At 43.7% G+C, this 19056-nt stretch overlaps 1 protein-coding gene across 2 annotated transcripts in view; it reads right to left on the reverse strand.

Annotated features, from left to right (window-relative positions):
• PTGFRN (prostaglandin F2 receptor inhibitor) overlaps positions 1–19056 on the reverse strand; it is a 95750-nt gene that overhangs the window by 53580 nt on the left and 23114 nt on the right. The window contains exons 2-3 of one of the 2 annotated variants that reach the window (XM_039519824.1): positions 5213–5578; positions 3659–4078 (exon numbers count right to left, since the gene is read on the reverse strand). In XM_039519824.1, the coding sequence (XP_039375758.1) occupies positions 3659–4078; positions 5213–5578 (786 nt within the window). Of the gene's footprint in view, positions 1–3658; positions 4079–5212; positions 5583–19056 lie in introns of both variants that reach the window. The other variant, XM_039519813.1, reaches the window with a different exon arrangement.

Genomic DNA, 19056 nt, shown 5'->3' on the forward strand with positions numbered 1-19056 from the left:
TTGTTTATGCACATGTCCAAGGACTGTTAGTGTACAAACAATAGCTCTGTCTGGTTGAACTAGCTCTAATCCCTGATTGGCGTCCTAAGGGACCTGAGGCTCCCATGGACCCCAGTCAAGGATTAGAGCCCAATTCTACTAGAGCATGTACAAACAGAGTTGCTACATGTTCCTTAACTGTGGCCATGTGCCCATCTCAGAAGGTGGCTGGGCATTTCTATGGTGCGTGAAGTGATTTCTGTCTATATGCTCATTCCTGTACATATTGTCTATCAGTTTGTAAAGCACTTAGGGATCCTTGGGAACGGTACTATATAAATGCAAGAACCTATGTGTTTTTTTTCCAAATTATCAAAGCCCTTGTCTTTAAAACCAAGAATTACTCCTCTCACAGTTTACCACTACATCTGACAGCACAGAAAAGTCAGAAGGCTCAATCTGACACCACATTACACCAGACTTGCAGAGTTGCAGTCACCTACATGCCCCAAGTACCTCCTCACAGCTGACTGACAGATCATTAGTTTTTCCTGTTATGATCATCATGATATGAGTAGAGAGGGCTAGTAAAACCTTCACAGTAATTCTGCAGGGCTGTAATAGCCTAATATTACAACTCCACTGTAAGGTGAAGGGATCTTCCAAGAAATGCAAGTATCTTCACACCAGCCATGGGAATGCAAACACTAGATTTATAAACCAAGAGATACTTTTGTAAGAGTCTCACCCCTCCCCACATTCCTGAGCTTCCTTTGTTCTATTATCACTGAAGTGCCTGAACGCCCCATTCAGGATTACAGGCCCATCATGCTAGGTGGTGCACTTAACCATAGAAAGAAGAGGAACTCCCTGGGCCCGAGATCTTAGAATCAAATTTAAAACAAGGCAAGCAAATGTGACAAACAATAGAATGGAAGGTAGCAATAGGACAAGGTTAGCAGTAACGAATTCATGAAGTTACACAGCTAGTCACATGCACAAATTAACGGTACCATATCAGTTTTGCAGGTTCAAGCCTCCTTATTTACAGGAGCGACTGTAGTGTCCAGGACGGCCAAAATAGCCTGGAATACCTTTCATTCACCTTTGTCTTTAATATGGAGGTACAGTCTACAGAGACAACAGGACCCAGCATATAATGCTCTCCAAAGCCAAGCCGCCAGGCCACGTTGCATGATGATGGTATATACAGCATGTACAGGCAACACTGGGCCACCCTCCATTTTGTATACAAGGAGAAGGATGTGATCTACTCAACTTTATGCAATTTAGGACTGGTCTCATGCTCCTGACAAATTGCTAGTGCTGCCATTGACCAAGCTGAATTTAAAAGCCTATAACAAAATAAAATATCAAAAATGCATTCCCTGCTCATACACAGTTACTAATCCCTAGTGATCCCCTTCACTCAACCACTGATTAAACCCCACCTACATAAGCCAACTTCTCAAAAATTTATGAACTTGACAAGACAATGCCAGAATTAGAGCCCTTACTCAGCATTGTACCCCAGGACTCTGGAGAGAGCATTTGAGAGCTTTCCTGGCTAGCAGACATACCCCAAGAGTAGAGGGAGCAGATTGATCCACCAGAGCTCACAACTAAGCCCCACCAACCAGAATTAGCTATCTAACCTTAAGTTCTGGGTTCTCTCTATGACAAAGGATTTCACACGGCAGAGGCCTCGACTGCCTGAACACACTGTCACAGTTCAGCAGAACTGCACCTGTATTTCCCCTCAGCAATCCAGCAAGGGCACCCCCTCTCAGGCTTCCAGCTCCCCAGCTGTTGCCTTTCTTGGGTGGAGTCTCTTCCCTCTGACCAGGGAATTTCCATGCTGCTCAGCTCCCTGCCTACACTGTGTTATTCCCAAAACAAGCAGGCTGCCCAACCTCATCTATTTGCTTTCTCTTCAGAGACTGATAACAGAGGTATAAATGACCACACTGTTCTTCCTGTGCAAGCCTATTTTATTCTTAAGGTAAACAGCACTACAGGGAAAACACTAAAGAATCTACATGCATTGTGGTAAGCCCAACCCTAATGCAGCCTCTAGCAGCCTAGTCCTTCCACACCCCATCCAGATTTTATAGTCACAAGTTAATCACAGCTTCAGCTCACAATCAGCACCCTCATAACATCTTTTATACAGTTCAGGGGTCTTAGAGCTGGAGTTTCCAGGAGTAGGTAGTTAGTGGACAATTGGTTTTCCTCCCCTGGTTGTAGTTTCAAAAGGGAGGATTCAAAGTGGATAATTTGCATTCTCCTCACACCGCCACCCCCCGCCCCCCTGTATTTTCTAGGAAATCTACTTTACACGCATTGTCCAAAAAAGTCTTTTGAAGTTCCTAACATTTACATTAGTCAAATCCTAGAAAAGTTTAATACAATTCTACAGTAACACAAACAATTGCATTTTCAATACAATGGATCCCAAATGCACCAAACCTAATGAAATAAGATTTAACTTAATTCAATAAAGTGTCTTAATTCCATAAGGTTTATTCAGGACATTGTCAGTCTGTCACACACACTTTCTAAAATACTATCACTCTCATATTTCTGAGGGGACATCATGCCTATTCTTCCACCAACTACTACATGATAAGATGCATCACTATTACAACTCCCCCAACCCCACACTTTGGCAGGGCTAGCACAGTTACGTGCTCGCTGTATCTGTTCATGAAGTCTGTGGGCAACAGATATTTGGATACTCACAACCCAGCACCAGGAGTCTTTGTTTCCTAAACACATGTAATTTATAGTGCCTTACTCAGGTGTGCCACAGTGCTTAGAAATACTCCTTGCTAAACAGCTGCCAACATTACAGAGCAAGCAGTCCAATGGGTTGGGAGCAGCAAAATGAACACAAGCGGAGCTAAACAGTCATACTTTGAAATGAGATCAGTCTTTACCCTGAAAAGCTATATACAGCAAACACTACACACCTGCCACTGAAGCACAGACACCTCTGGGGAGAAGTGAGGCTGCTGTTTAACACCATAGGACAGAAAATAGAGTAAAAGGAGAGAGGAATTTGGGGAGAGAAAAATACAAGTACCCAAGCAGAAATGTCACCAAGACACAGTAACAACCCCACTCTTGGGAGGTGCGACAGGAAAGTAAATGACCATAAGGGTACGTCTCCAACGGAATAAATGACCCGTGGCACAGCCACGACTGGCTCGAGTCAGGCTCGCAGGGCTCAGGATGCAGGGCTAAAGATTGCTGTGTAAATGTTTGAGCCCGAGGTCTGGGACCCCAAGTGGGGGGGGCGGGGGGGGGGAGTCCAGCCTAAGCCCAAATGTCCACACAGCAATTTTACAGCCCGGTGAGCCCAAGTCACCTGACCCAGACAGATGCGAGTGTTTAACTGCTGTGTAGACATACCATAAGTGATTGGAATCTGGATGTTATACCTCATTTAAAAGACAGAGCCCTCAACAGCACATCTCCCCCAGCACTATGCTGAGGCCCTGTCTCAGCACTGACTCAAAAAGAAGAGAGCCACCAGTATCACCTCCTGCAGCAATCTAGGTTCTCCCAGGAGTACTGACCCAGGCTTTCCCTGCTACATTTCTGCTCTCACAAGTTGCCATGGCTTAGGTATGACATGGTTACAAGTCATAAGGAGACCCGTGCACCTGAAACTCACTAGTCTGTTGGATTACCACGCTTGCTACTTCCACATTCTTCTCCTGGATCTTCTGCCAGGAACTATCTGCACCTTTCACCCACTCGCTCACAAGACACCTGTAGAGGCCCTCATCCATTGGCAGTGCCTGGGATACAGAGAGTCGGTAAATGTCATTTGCCACTGTGTCCAAGCGCACATCTCCACTCAGGTAGCGCTCTTCATATTCCGGGCTGGGCTGGAACTTGCCCTCATGTGTCAGAGAGAGGATTTCCTGCCAGGCTGGGCCATTCTTGAGCTCCCAAGTAACTTGCAGGTGAGTGTGTTCTGAGGAGATGGTGGAAGCTGAGCAGCGTAATTCAAATGAGTCTCCCTCAGACAGTTTGCGAGGTTTCGAGGACCGGGCTTTAGATCCACTCACAGTTAAGCCATCGGCAATCACTATTCAAAGAAGAAAACATTATAAAACACAGAGTAATATATGTGAGTTTATGGAAATGGTAAGGAGAGGGGATGGGAAATACTGCTGGCTGACTGACCCAACTATGCAATTATAGTGAACTCTCACAGCAGGTCTTAGACAATCATCTCATCTCCCCCACAACCTTCCTGCCCTCTCAGAAAACAAAGTCACATTAAACCCCAGGTATTTTATCAGAGCAAGCCACCCACTTCAGGAATCAGGAATGAAGTCTTTAATTTTATCATCACCCCTTTCCCTCTAGTTCTGCTCTCTAGGGCAAGACCAAGGCAACACAATTCTAAATCTATTATACATCCCCATGGAAGGGCCTACCTGTTTCTGTGGTATTCAGAAAAGAAACATCAAGGGGAAAAAACTCCTTTTCTATCATCAAAGGAGATAAGCCAGGATGCTGCTGCTGAAGGAACACAGCATGTTGTCTAGAAAAAGGGAAACTATTCCTACCTCACTGGGAAACCCCTAGATGACATTACCTCAACTACAAAACATCCTCCATCACCCCTCTTATTTCCTTTCTCCCCTCTAAGTTATCCTCCCTGCCTCAACATCAACCAATATTTTACCATGGGTTGTGGTGGATTCTCCACCACTGACAATTTTAAAATCAGGATTGGATGTTGTTCTGAAAGCTCTGCTCTAGGAATTATTTTGGAGAAGTTCTGTAGCCCGTTTTATACAGGAGGTCAGACTAGATGACCACAATGGTCCCTTGGAATCCACGAATCTGGAAAGACTGTAAATTTGCAGCATCCTGGACTCTAAGAACAAATAATTTTTAGTTTGTTATTGGTTTTTGGCAGTTGACAATATGAAAAAGTTTGGTGGCATTTACAATAATGTGCCTCCTTCGCCTCTTTATCTCACTTCCCTCTGCTGTTGCCACCACTTGAAGGACATATTTTTGAAGGGTGGCTTTAGGAAAGGACCTGGAGGGAGGGGGAACCACATACAAATAACCAGTAACAGGAATTTAAACAAAACGGGGCTATGCCTATTCTCAGGACTGTATAGATGTACAACATGATGAGAACACCCAGTGGTACGTATTTGTCTGGTACAGATTACAAACACCCCTCACCCTGTGGAAATACCTTTCACTTGGACTGTAGCATCGTAATTTCCCTTAACAGTGGCATCTGTGCTGGGGGTGATGCACTTGTATTCTCCTTGGTCAACTGGCTGGATACTTTTGATCAGAAGTTCCACAGCATTATTGCTGCTCCGCCTCAGCACGATTTCCCCTCTGCCAACCCTCTTCTGGTATTGCTGGGAGGTGAATGACGAGTCCCAGGTACTCACTATCCGCACAAAGTCAGTTCCCTGGGAAAATTCCCAGTCAAAGTTCTGCTCACTGGGCCCATCGTAGTCAGTAACATTGCAAGGAATCACCGTCTCTGTACCTTCAACTCGAATGAGTGGGCTTTTGGGCACCCTCACAATTCGTCCTTTGCAGAAAGCTAGGTGGGAGAAGAGAAAAAACAGACAATTAGCACAGGAATTATCATGCTGAGTCAGATGTGATGTCTGGCCAGTCTAGCATTTGGCTTCTGACTGTGCCAAGTATCAGATTCTTCAGGGGGAGATGTGAGAAGCCCAAATATGGATAATCATGGAATAACCTGACAAGTTTTTCCTTCTAACCCCAGTCAGTTACAGACTGTCCTACACATTAGGTGCTTTATCCTCTATCTGCATTTCATGCCTAATGTAACTATGGATCATGAATAGCCACATAAATGTCTAATTCTTTGAACCCTGTTAAGCTATCACAAGATATTACTGAAAACAAGTTTCACATGTTAACTATCTGTTGTGTAAAAAAGAATTTCCTCTTTTCAGTTTTAAGTTTGTTGCCTTTCAATTTTCATTTGAATGTCCCCTTAACTTTATGAGAAAGGGTAAACAAGAGTGCCCTGTTTACCTTTTTGTACTGTTATCATATTCTCTCATTCACTCCTCTTTCTAACAAACAGTTCTATATGAGGACAGTGTGAAAAGATTGGAAGTCTTCCCTTGTCTCTAATCATTTGTCATTTACCATTTCAATGCCTGATAACATATTTGAGATGGGTTAGCCATAAGACAACACAGTATTCCAGGTAGGGATGCATCACTGATTATATGAACACTTTGTAATACTCTGAGCATTATTCCCTATCCCATTCTGTATTCATTCTATCACTGTTTGCTTAGTGACACACTGTCTATTGAGGGAGTTTCCACCTTCCTCTGGAGTGCCAACTGAGATTCAATCATTAAGATCAGATGAGGGTATCCTACAAAATCAATTTCCTTCAGACTTGGATCTTCGCCATTCTCCTCTTCCATGTTGCTAGAGTAGATACACCAGTGGCTTTACATAGTTCAACTAAGAACTGAACCAAAAATGAATGTAACCCTTCTACTTTACCACCCAATCTTATTGCCATAATGCTTCTGCCTCCAGAGAATTTCAACTAAGACACAGCCCTTTGTATGTAGAAGGTGGGGCGACGACACAAGAGAAGCAACTAATTGGCCCAGCCGTCCCAAAGTGAAAGTCCGCAGCTAATACAGGATTTGAAGTCTGGACATACTGGGCTCCCTTCCCCTTTAGGCTAGTTGCCATGTGACATAATGATCAACAAAACACTCATGGGCTCTCCCAAAACCTCTAGAGAAGATGTGTCAAACAAGGCCCAGAGGCAGGATCTAGGTGTATGATTTATTTATGCAGTATGTTCAGAATTTGTAGAACTTATGTTTTCATTATTTTTAAAAGTGAATTTTAGACCTTCTGGTTGCAAAGAACCTAAAACCTAACCCCACTAATTGTAAGCACTCACTCTTTCATTGTTTAAGTTAGCGTTAGAATATTTAGAGAGAAGAAAGGAGAAGAGAGAGAGAAAACAGGAAGGAGGAGGAGGAAGGAAGAGAAACCCAGGGTGGAAATAGCAGTGGGCCTAAAGGATAGCAGATTTTCCAGCTAAGTAATGCTGAATGCAATAATAAGGTACTAAACAAATAATTAACAGTTTCATTTCTACACAAAGGACATTCTAACCTGATCTCTCTGAAAATCTCCGAGAAGTCTTACATTTTTACTCTGCCTTGACAACCAAAATTAAAAATGGTATTTAGCCTTCTCCACAGAATAGAGTTCAGTACCTCTGCTCCAAAGGCTAGTGGCTCTAAACACTTCTGTAATCCTATGCATTCCCTCTCCTCACAGTCTACTCCCACAATAAAATTAAAGTAAAACAAACTTTTCATTTACTTAAAAGATCCCCAACTTCTTCCACTTCTGGGGCACACTTTGAGACCACTTGTTGACTGCACTCTCAATCCTCCTCTAAAATCTTCTGATAGAAACCCTGGCACATCAGGGTTTCTATCCATGATAGGTAACAAACACTGTAATTGTGGTAAAATGTCACTAATGCAATATGAAAAGTGTGAATCTTGCCACTGGCAAATCTTTTGTGCACATTCAGTTTCTGTACCCGATCTGTAGAAAATCAGGTCTGGTCATCATTTGCTGGCTAAGGGACTATTAGCCAAGGAGTCACAGATATTTAAGGTTCCAAAGGGCAAGGTCCTTTCTCCCCTTGCGTACCACATTTCAAAAAGTCGCCTGGGCTCTCCCCCTTTTCTGCCACAGAGCAGTTCAGTAAAGAATGTTGTCTTTCCTTTCCACATCAGAAGAAAAGAGCCTGATCAAGATTAAACTATCCAGCCTGAATTGCTGACAAACAAATTCCAAAACAAATAAAAGGAAGTCTACAGTCCAGGAGAAACAGCAGCTTAAAATACAAGCACAAAACTCAAAACAGAGAGGAAAGGCAAACAGTCCCCACCAAGCACCACTCCAAAACCCCAATGAAGACCGAGGCACAAATGCTTAGGGTTGGTAGATCATGATTCCTGTACCACCAGATGGTGATGTACCAAAAGACTGGATAATATTGCAAATATTTACTGGAAAACCAACAGTGCTCAGAGCTGTACAGAAGAGCGAGAAAGACATAGTCCCAGATAGCATTCCTTAAATCCCACGACCATGCAGGCATAAAGGAACGAGATAATTCCCTGCAGAAGACTGGAGAAGCAATACATTATGCTAGGGCCAAATGCAAACCACTTAATTTAGCCAGATGACCTGGCAAAGAAACAGTAGTAAGATTTTTCCGGTGGTTTGGCTCTGTAGCCAGAGAATAATCTCTGCAGCTGCAGGCTGGCTTTGGCAGGTTAGCTCACTTCCCCAAGAGAGAACGAGAGCTGCCTTGATTCACAACCCCAGCCTTTCCATGAAAGGAAAACACTTTTTCAGCAAAAGACACAAACCTTTCAGATTCAGTCTCTCAACAAAATCATTTACACAAACCTGTAATCCTGCTCCATCACCCCTAGCTACATATCCATTGCAAGACATATTGGTATAGTGTTTGGGAGTGCCGAGGGGCAGGCAGGATGCTGAAAGGATTTGTCCTCCTGAGACCACCCTGGCTTGTAGGACCATAAAGCAAGGTCAAGTGAATCTAATATCCAGAGTCCTCTGGAGAGCACTCACTTGAACTCTGAGCATAGACTTAAAAAAAATAAAGTTCGACAACTTTTAACCACTTCACTTCACCATCCATACTGGGGAAGCCACCCGTTATAGACATGGAAGAACAACATATTTGCCTGAGAAAAGGTCCATTAAACTCAACGATATCCTTGTTTGCAGATCAATGACATGCATAGGATACAAGGGGATTAATGCGAGATTCTGGCCACATCCAAATTTAGCTATAGGATTTCCAACAAAAACATCCCATTGGTTAAAATCATGCTGTGGTCATATGAATTTGAGCCCAGTCCGAATGCCAGGATTGATCAATAGGAGCCTCTCTCTCTTAGGGACGGGCTCCATGTCACTGCCCACAGGGCATGCCCTGCCCATCCACACTTCTTTCCCATAACCTGCACCAGTCGGAAGTATAAGTACTTACTTCAGTGCAACATTAATTATAACAATTAAAACCTCCACAACAATTTTAACATAGTTTTGTGCCCAAACATTCAAATAAATTATCTGGTATGATTGTTTATCTTCTGATCACAGGCAGCATGATCTAGCAATTCAACTAGCAGAGGAATAAAAGCATTGATAGGTGGCCTTCCTCACCCCCGCTCTTAACTCCTAAAATGCATTTTCCCACAGAATCACAGCCCACATTCAACCCTTCATTTTGTAGTACATTTATTTCTACTGGGCATATGCATGATATGGCAAAGTGAACACTGTGGTAAGCCTAGCTAATTTCCTGACTTTCATGCTATTAAGTTTCCAACCTTAGTGCTCCATTAAATGTAGGTTTTTACTTTTAACATCTTTTAAGAAAAAGAAAGCACCATAATAAACCAAATGAAACAACAGCAGGAAGACATATAATTACATGATAGATCAAGTCACTTAGTTACTACTAGTAAGGAAACTGGACTGCACCACCCAGCTATGTTTCTTCCACTTACTCCAATTCAGTTTTAATGCAGGAGCCCACCCAGAGAGAGGCAGAGTTTACTGTCTGCAGTGTAAGGAAGGAGACGAATATAAGCATGAAGATGTGCTCCTACAGGTTGCTGAAGACAGAAGCTAGAGGGACTAATGTACTGGTTTATAGCGTGTTTATCTCCTCTCTCTACACACAGGCACACCACAAATTAAGTTAGTACTACAAACTGACCCAGTGTTAAAGGACTCAAGCACATTTAAACCCCAGTAAGGCTCAACTCGTATTCCTCCCTAATCCTCCACTCTTTCCTGAAGGGTGAGAGTCATAAACAAAGGATGAGCCTTGCCATGTGGCCTTGTAGGTCAAAACCGTCTTTGTCAGACCAGCGAGGGGCGTGAATTCCATAGTCCAGGATACTTCATCTACAACACTCTGCCAGGAGCCCCCAGACATTAGAATCTGGAGGCTACCGATCACAGCTGTTGAGAAATAACATGAGGAAAAGCAATATCGAAGGCCTTGGCTACACTAGAAAAGCTGCCCAGGTTTAACTAAATTGATTTAGTTAAGGTAGTGCAAGCTCCCTAACATAGGATGAACTTAAAAAAAAAAAAAAAAAAACTTTTCACCCTTGCTTAAACTGGTTCATTTTATATCAGTAAATTACTGAAAGGCTAACCCTACATGGTAATCTACTGGTCAGGAAAGAAGGTCTGAGTACAGCTTCCTGAACAGTCCTGTGTTCTTAAAGGTGCAAGTGTCATACACCTTCCCTGACCAGCTCCATGTTGATATCCATGAAGTGTCCCCAGCGATCCACCAACACTTGCATAACTGTAGATTTCTGTGTATGTATTCTGTGGCAAGGTGGGATGGTGCCAAAATAGGGATGTACATGCCATCTATCACCCACCATAGTTTGGGAATCTCACTGCTGCAAAGCCATCTACTATGCCATGCACATTGCCAGGGATCAAAGTCCTGCATAGCAGGGGACAATTAATGGCCCAGAACACCTGCATGACAACATCCCCCCATCCCACCCCACCTCTTCCCTCCCCCCCCGGGGAATTTCCAACTTCAACAAGATTTTCCACTGACTGGTAGCAATGCAATGTTACAAGTTTCCAGAGTATGATCACCACTGGCTTCTCCAGTGTCACTGCAGCCCTCATTCTGGTGTCCCTGAGCTGAAAGGCTGGAGCGACCTCAGGACACAGATCCAAGACTGTGACCTTTTGCATCTGAAAGTTCTGCAACCACTGCTCATCATCCCAAATCTGTATTACAATACGATCCCACCAATCTGCTCATTCTTGGAACCAGAGCAGTGCTCTGCCTCCCGCAGCTGCTCCATGAGTACCACCACCAACCTTGAATTGTTTTTCCACTCTGTCCCTCAAACTGTCCTTGAAGAAATCATGTCCTCGGTTGTTGCGGAACTTCCTGCAGGTCTGTAAATTCAGGATAATCGTGCGCCCTGTGTTTGCAACCTTAATGAAAATAGTACAGAGCTCTTTGGACTCTGTGCTTCTATCAGAGATTGCAGTCAAAGTGCCATATGAGTTTGTGGGATTATTATTTTTAAAGGCATGAAAATTATGGGATAGGATGGCATTATGGGATGAAGAAAGTTGCCTGCTGGGAAGTTAAACTCTGGCTCTCAGCAATCCCTGGGCAAGTCGTTACTATCCCACAAAACATTACTGACGTGTCCCAAAAGTCACTGCCCAGACAGCAGCATTTGTCACACAGGGATACCTACCCATAGTGCACTGCGCTTTGCATCGACACAAGCTCTCCTGGTGAGAACGCACAGCGAACACGCAAGAAGATAAGCATGCACATGCCTGAGCAATATGCAAACTTTGCATGCATAAAAGTTTGTAACGTGGACGTGGCCTCAATAAGAAGGTAACTGTGTTTTCCACTAGTCTTCAGGTGTAGCCCCACATACAGTGTACTGCAGTAACCCAATCTAGCCAGGCCTTTGCCATCTCTAATGTGGTGAGGTCTACACATTTGCACTGTGATTAATAATGAGGTGCTCAGCTGACTCTCTCTTTCAAGGTCACTACAGATCCCATTGACTTAAACTGAAGCGTGGGCATTTAGCACCTCTGAAAACCAGGTCTATAGGCTCTGTGGTGAATCTGCTGGGCATGCATCCTGAACACCCCTACTGGTAAAGCACAGACTAACCCCCTCCTTAGGGCACAGCTTTGGCAACAGGGGATTGTTCCATTCTTATGTTGGGGGTTTGGGGCGAAGGAGAACTGAAGGAAAAAAATTTTTTTTTCTGAAAACACTATTTGCAGCTGCTAATATAAACTGTCTCTCTCTCAGTCCTGAGATTCTACCTCATTCTCTGATCAGCCAACACAAGAGCACAGCTCCACCTGATAGAGCATTTGATGTGGCTCAAGTTGCCCAAGATACCCATTACTGGGTGACTCCTGTGACAGATCACATTCCATGATGTTACAGGTGACCTGGAAGGCTGGATATCAACCAACCCCTGGAATTTGGGGTTCTGCTTTTATTCCTGCTGCAGTCAATGCCATCGTTATCCCTAAAAACCAAGTACAGTGCTTCGTTCTCTACTGAGGTTAGTGATGCACATGGCTTCTGCTACAGTTATGAACTCTGGTCTTGGCAGAAGGGCAACTCCCATTTGCATTAGCAGATACATGGAGACAATTTATTAATATTTGGTTTTAAAATGCATTGTTTAAAACCCATATTTCCCTCATCCCTCAGAGCAGCCAGAGTTCAGCTTTTGTGATATATAGAAGGTTTCCAAACTGTTGGTTTATTGGGAGCATTTATCTCTCAAGACATCTAATACATTTCAGTGTTAATACAGGGTGGCATACTTGTAATGAATTCACTTGAATCCCATTTAACGGCAGAAACAGATGGGGGAGAAGACAAGACACTGTATATATTAGTGACAGAAAAGCAAGGAGGATACTTAAAGTTTAATATTTTATACTATTACAGAGACCACCAACAATGTTTATTTAGCTTGGACTTAAAGACAACTGTCTTCATATAACAAACTAGAATTAAGACACTGAACCTGGTTGAACAGAAACCCTGCATAAATGCTAATCTCCTTTAAAGACTTACCAGGCCACCAGCTGAAGAACTAGAGTTACTTTACAAAATAAAAGGATCTCTGTAGTGAGGCCAACATTATACAATAGACAAGTGAACATTCCTCAGCCTTGTGATACAAATGACAGGACCAGGTAACTTAGTGTCTGCACTCTAGGGGGATTAAGCAAGAACCACCAGAATGTAGGTAAACCAAAGAGCCATGCTAATCATTTATCAGAAACATTTAAATGGAGCACATTTCAGTTGCTCACACCTTTTAATATACCCACTGGAATCCGCAAGTCCCAGCATACAAATGCCTCATCTTGATCAGAGTGACAAGCAGCCTTCATCAAGATGGAAGGTTGCATACTGGGATCTGTAGTCTCCATAAGCCTCATTGCTGTATTTAAGCAGAGGACAGCTTGGAGGCATTGTGTAGTGGAGGTCACACTTTGGCCACCCCTGGACTAGTGTCTATTTCCCCTCTAATTAACAGTTGTGCGGGTCCCATTATTGCCCTCTTCACTGTACCTGTTATACAGTACACATTCACCTGCCCCCTTGGCTTCTCTCTCAATCACCTGTATGCACTGTTTATGTGTTATCCAATGATGAAATAAATGCTAGAGTGGAGATAGGGGGCTGGGAGGGGTTAGAGGTGGGGAGGAGAGGAAAGAGATTGATTGGACAGGCTGAAGTTAACCAGACTATCTGCAGAGCAGCTCATGGTTTTAGGATGGTGAGGGACAGATGAAGAGAAGTTTTGTACAAATTTATTCTCAATGACAAGGAAATTCCCAACTCAATTATTCCCTCCATCAATACCAGTTTGCAGCTCTTGCCTCAATCAATGAGACTCCTGCTGATAGGAAGTGACGAGCACCCGATACTAAAATATTTTAGATGCTTCTTGACTGCTCAGGTTTTACATATAGGAGAAGAAAGCATTGAATCTATAGTGTCACCTACAAGGCACAGAAACCTGGTATTCTCTAAGTAGCCCTTTTTCTTGTGACACAGGCAGAGTGAATTTATTGCTAGAGCACAACAGACCTGGAGACTACATTGGGAGAGCACTCTGGTTTGCTAGCACCATAGGATTGTACACTAATGTTAGTTTCCAGATAAGAATGAAGCTGCTGTAATGTGTCCTATTACTCTGGAGGTGAAAATGGAGGGAGACTGCAGAGGGTCGTATTGAAGGGGGAACTGTCAGGTTGGAGGGGGGTTACCAGTGGAGTTCCTCAAGGTTCGGTTTTGGGTCCAATTTTATTCAATCTATTTATTGCTGACCTGGGAACCAAGAGTAGGAGTGGGCTGATAAAGTTTGCGGATGACACCAAGTTGGGAGGTATTGCCAATTCGGAAAAGGATCGGGATATCCTCCAGGGCGATTTGGATGACCTTGTAAACTGGAGTATTAGTAACAGGATGAAATTCAATAGTGAAAAGTGTAAGGTTATGCATTTAAGGATGACTAACATGAATTTTAGTTATAAGCTGGGGACGCACCAGTTGGAAGTAACGGAGGAGGAGAAGGACCTAGGAGTCCTGGTTGATCGTAGGATGACTATGAGTAGGCAATGTGATGTGGCCGTTAAAAAAGCTAATGCGGTCTTGGGATGCATTAGGCGAGGTATTTCTAGTAGGGATAAGGAGGTGCTAGTCCCGTTATATAAGGCGTTGGTGAGACCTCATTTGGAGTATTGTGTGCAGTTTTGGTCTCCCATGTTTAAGAAGGATGAATTCAAACTGGAACGGGTACAAAGAAGGGCCACTAGAATGATCCGAGGAATGGAAGGCCTGTCGTATGAAAGGAGACTTGAGGAGCTCGGTTTGTTTTCCTTAACCAAAAGAAGGATAAGAGGAGATATGATTGCACTCTTTAAATATATCAGAGGGATAAATACCAGGGAAGGAGAGGAATTATTTCAGCTCAGTGCTAATGTGGACACGAGGACAAACGGATATAAATTGTCAGTCAGGAAATTCAGGCTTGAAATTAGACGAAGGTTTCTAACCATCAGGGGAGTGCAATACTGGAACAGCCTTCCGAGGGAAACAGTGGGGGCGAAGGACCTCCATGACTTTAAGATTAAGCTAGATAAGTTTATGGAGGAGATGGTATGATAGGATAACGGGCTTAGTCAATAGGTCAATTAAGGGCCACACTGAAGTAAATAGTACAATGGGTCAATGATATGATATAACATTTTTCAAGAGGGTATAGCTGGAGAGTCTTGCTCGGGGTTCAGCTGACCGCCATATTTGGGGTCGGGAAGGAATTTTCCTCCAGGGAAGATTGGCAGTGGCCCTGGAGGTTTTTCGCCTTCCTCCGAAGCATGGGGCAAGGGTCGCTTGCTAAAGGAGTGGGTGGAGCGGCTTATGTGGCCTGCATCTTGCAGGAGGTCAGACTAGATGATCATAATGGTCCCTTCTGATCTTGAATTCTATGATTCTATGATTCTATGTCTGTACTAAAAGGTAATATGGGAATCTTTACCACCCTAGCTAGTCCGTTCATGTCTCACTGCTGGGACTTGCTAAGCATGCCCACTGTAGAGTCACAACAGAACAGACTGCTGTTTTGGAGACCACTCTCTTGTAAGAAGTTCCTTCTGCGGCCTAGACACATCCACCTAATAAAAGGAGAACATGGTTTCAACAGGCAGGAGGGAGAAGGTCATCTCGCCATGTCAGCTGCTCAAAGGTAAGTGTGATGTGATAAGCAGTGGGATGCCAATTAAAAGGCCATTCAATAGCAAAAAGTAGAGCTGAAAGACGAGCAAACTGGCTGAGAATAAGCACCATATGTCTATGCTCCAGACAGGCAACGATAGCTGAAACATCCAGGTGGATTCTTTCAACCAAGGCAACCCTATGAAATGATGTATGTCTGAGATCCTTCAGGGATGAACACACTGAAATGCTTTTCAAGCAGACACACACTGGATGCTTGATTTGCCAATGAAATGCAGGCATGTCTGGGGTGGAACAAGCATCTTTTTAACAGTGTACAACAATTTATGACAGGAAGAATACGGCAGCCAACTTTGAAAATAGAGGTATTTAGGAAGGGAGAATCATTAGCACAGTTGCAATCTGGGCTTTGATTTAGTGCAGAGTTATGTCAAAGGAAAGAGTCCCCTTAGCGTATCATCAGCTGCAAACAACCAGGAATTGCTTCCACCAGCAGCTAGCTGACATGTCTCCTATTTCTAGCGAAGTGCCAGGTTTCCCCCTTCTATACTACAACTGAAAATGCACTAAACTTGTGATGCGCATGATACTTCTACAGAGTGGTAACAAGCCCTGTTCCTTACACCCCTTTTGCACTGACAAGGAAACACCCTTGCAAGTGCATCAGAGCAGCCTTCTTTCCAGAGGAAGACTGGTCAGACCACTGTCAGAAACTATTCACCTGCCGGTCATCTGTGGACAGAACAGCGACTGAAGAGACAGGAGGTCTACCATTCCTCTATTAGCTCTCCTCAGCTGCACTACAGTTCTCCGTCCCCAGGGAGTGAAAGACAATTTGGTCCTCATCTCTGATTCTTCCATGCCAGATTGCCATTAGGCAGCTCCAACCAAGAAACAAATGCAGTAAGTCACAGAACCACCACTGGGAAGGGAAGGGGATAATGAATGCACCCATACTTTGCGTCAAAACCCTCTGATATTATTGCTGTTACATACATTTTATTTTATAATATAACCTCCCTAAAAATGACATGTTTACACCAACACCATAGTTAAAAAAAAATCCATCCAATTATAACCTTTATCTCATACTGCGCTTTGCAGTCTGGCAAGAAGTAGGTTAGGCAGATTGAAAGGAATTTCTCTGGGTGTCAGAAATTCAGCTAGCTACTTTAAATAAATTACTCATCTTAAATCTAATTAAGGGAAATCTCTTTCGTTCTCCCTCCATAGCCCCACTCACCTCAACACCATACCCCTCTCCCTAATGCAGACCCACACAAAGGGACGGGGTGTTGGGGGTTTATACTAAATGAAATGGTAGGCTCTCATCACTCCTTCCAAGCGACAGCATTCAGAGCACCTGGCATCTCATAACCAGAGACTACAGAGAGAGCACGCTGGGGGCTCCATTAAGAGAGGTCAAATTTGAGTCTTTATGGCCAAGCTGTAATCATCCTACAAGCACTGGAGTGTCTGAAGCGTGCAGAGCTCTGTACCCTGTCTCCTGACAGCGCTGTTAAACCTCCCTTATTGCAGCACCATCTAGATGAAGCACGACTTGTAGATTGTTATGGCTCGACAGATCTGCAGCATTATCATCCCAAGACATCAGTAAGGAGTGAATGGGAGAGTGCATGAGAGAGACATTTACATTGTTCTTTCCCAGTCAGTTGGGGTTCTTTTTTTAGATAATGCAGAGTGCTTATCTAAAGGAATTAAGCCTGGGTGTAATTGCTTAAAACCCATTATCTCCATCAGGCTGAAGAAACGCATATTGCATCTTAAGTGAAGCCTCAAACATGTGATCAGAGACTAATTCCGTTAGATTTTTTAGTAACTCAGATGTCACTGAGACCAGAACAGAGACCTGCAGGTCCCTGCTGCTCAGCCCATGCAGAATACCTCCTGGATCCCACTCCACAGCATACTTTATCCACAAGTTCTGATGTCCTGCTCCACATACAAAGCAACCAGGATTAAAAACCCCACATTTCTTTCTATACAATATTGGCTTGTTATCTCATCCATCTCCCCTTCCCAGGAATGGAGTTTCAACTCACCCGAGTAACCTGTAACCCAGCATTTCTTAAGTGGGCAACAGGAGACCTGAGGTCCTGAGAAAAAAAATCAGATTGGGAGGGATAATGGGCCCAATATGTTAATACCTGGAGAAAAGGGTTGACCTTTCCACAGGAAACAGTGTTCCACACTTCCCAGTTAAGATGGGGTCCCAGAGAGGCTAAACTCCCAAGCCAGAGGATTTTGATACATTGCAAAAGTTGCTCTAAGGCAAAGGAGCTCTGCTGGAAGGGCAGAAGCACAGACAGCCTCAGCATGATGGGTCAGATGAAAACTCAGCTAAATTCAGATCCGTCTCCCCACTTGTCTCATACAAGTGCCTGTATGCTGCCACCGCCTGAGATATATATGGTGGATGGGCAAGATCAGGACCTGTCGGAACAGCAATAGGAAGGCCCAATTATTATGTCAGGGGTGACCAAAGCAGGGACATGAGAAAAACTGTGTGCTCACAAGCTGGTAGCTTCACAGTGCAAGACTAAAAATAGTTGCTTACCACACGTTTGATCACTGGCCATAAGTCTGCCTTAGAGTAAGTTCCTCCTACCTGCCAATGAGGAAGGAAGGATGCCTCAGACACCTCCTTCCCAGGGCAATCATCACTCAGTTACCCTGATTCTTTTCTCTACTGAAGAGTTATGGGACAGGAGTTCCAGCCTACCAAGCCACCAATCCCTGGTAGAGAAAAGGTAACCCCTGCCCCTTGCACTTCCATCTTTTAAATGACCCAGATACACAATAGTTCCTCATCTCCTAGAAAGTTTGACAGTGTATTTCTTCTGGCTGTCAGGATGAACCCTGCACCACCCAAGATGCAGAGACTGGTAAGCGAAGTGGCAGTTTGTGGAGAAGTAGTGACTGGCTGATGATGTGCCAAAATGGAACACTAAATATGGCTATAGTATTTTGTATCACAGCCTACTTGAGAGTACAGGTCCCAAAGTGCACTGCTGCACCTTGATCACTACACAAAGCAAATCAGATGACGATAGTACACCTGGTATTAAAGAGGAATTCACAAGGGAGAAGACAACTGTAGCTTGCTGTAAACTGCTAACGCAGCCCTTGTTCTAAATAGATCACTGATTGCTAGCTGTTTATGACACTAACGGTTGTGTTTTTAGCTTTCTCATAATGTCAAATGCAACTCTAGTAAGTGTTGGCTCTGTAGTTCCTTTCACTGCCACTGATAGTTATAGGTAATAATAGGCTGCAGAAAGTAGTGAAGAAATCTGTAAAATCCAAAAGAAAAGACCCTCACATAGTGCTCTGCATGGAACTCAGTTTACCTACCTCCAAAGGATAAGGGGCTGAGTTGCCCATACAGGTTTAGTCTCTCTAGTTCCAGGAAGTTAAATTATTCCAAAAAGCAACGGGAGAAATTATCTGCTGTTCTGCCTCAAACTGAATTCCAAGAGGAGAGTTTGAATACATTAAATTTTAAGGAAGAATAAGCTGAAAAGTTGATATAGCCACTCCAACAAAGGAACAAGTTTAAAGTGGAAAAGCTGGCATGGTTGGAAGCAAAGCTGAAAATGTTTGTGGAAATATTAGTTCCAATTGTCACTCTT

This window comes from Mauremys reevesii, linkage group 1, assembly GCF_016161935.1.
Source record: "Mauremys reevesii isolate NIE-2019 linkage group 1, ASM1616193v1, whole genome shotgun sequence".
Taxonomy (NCBI): Eukaryota; Metazoa; Chordata; order Testudines; family Geoemydidae; genus Mauremys; species Mauremys reevesii.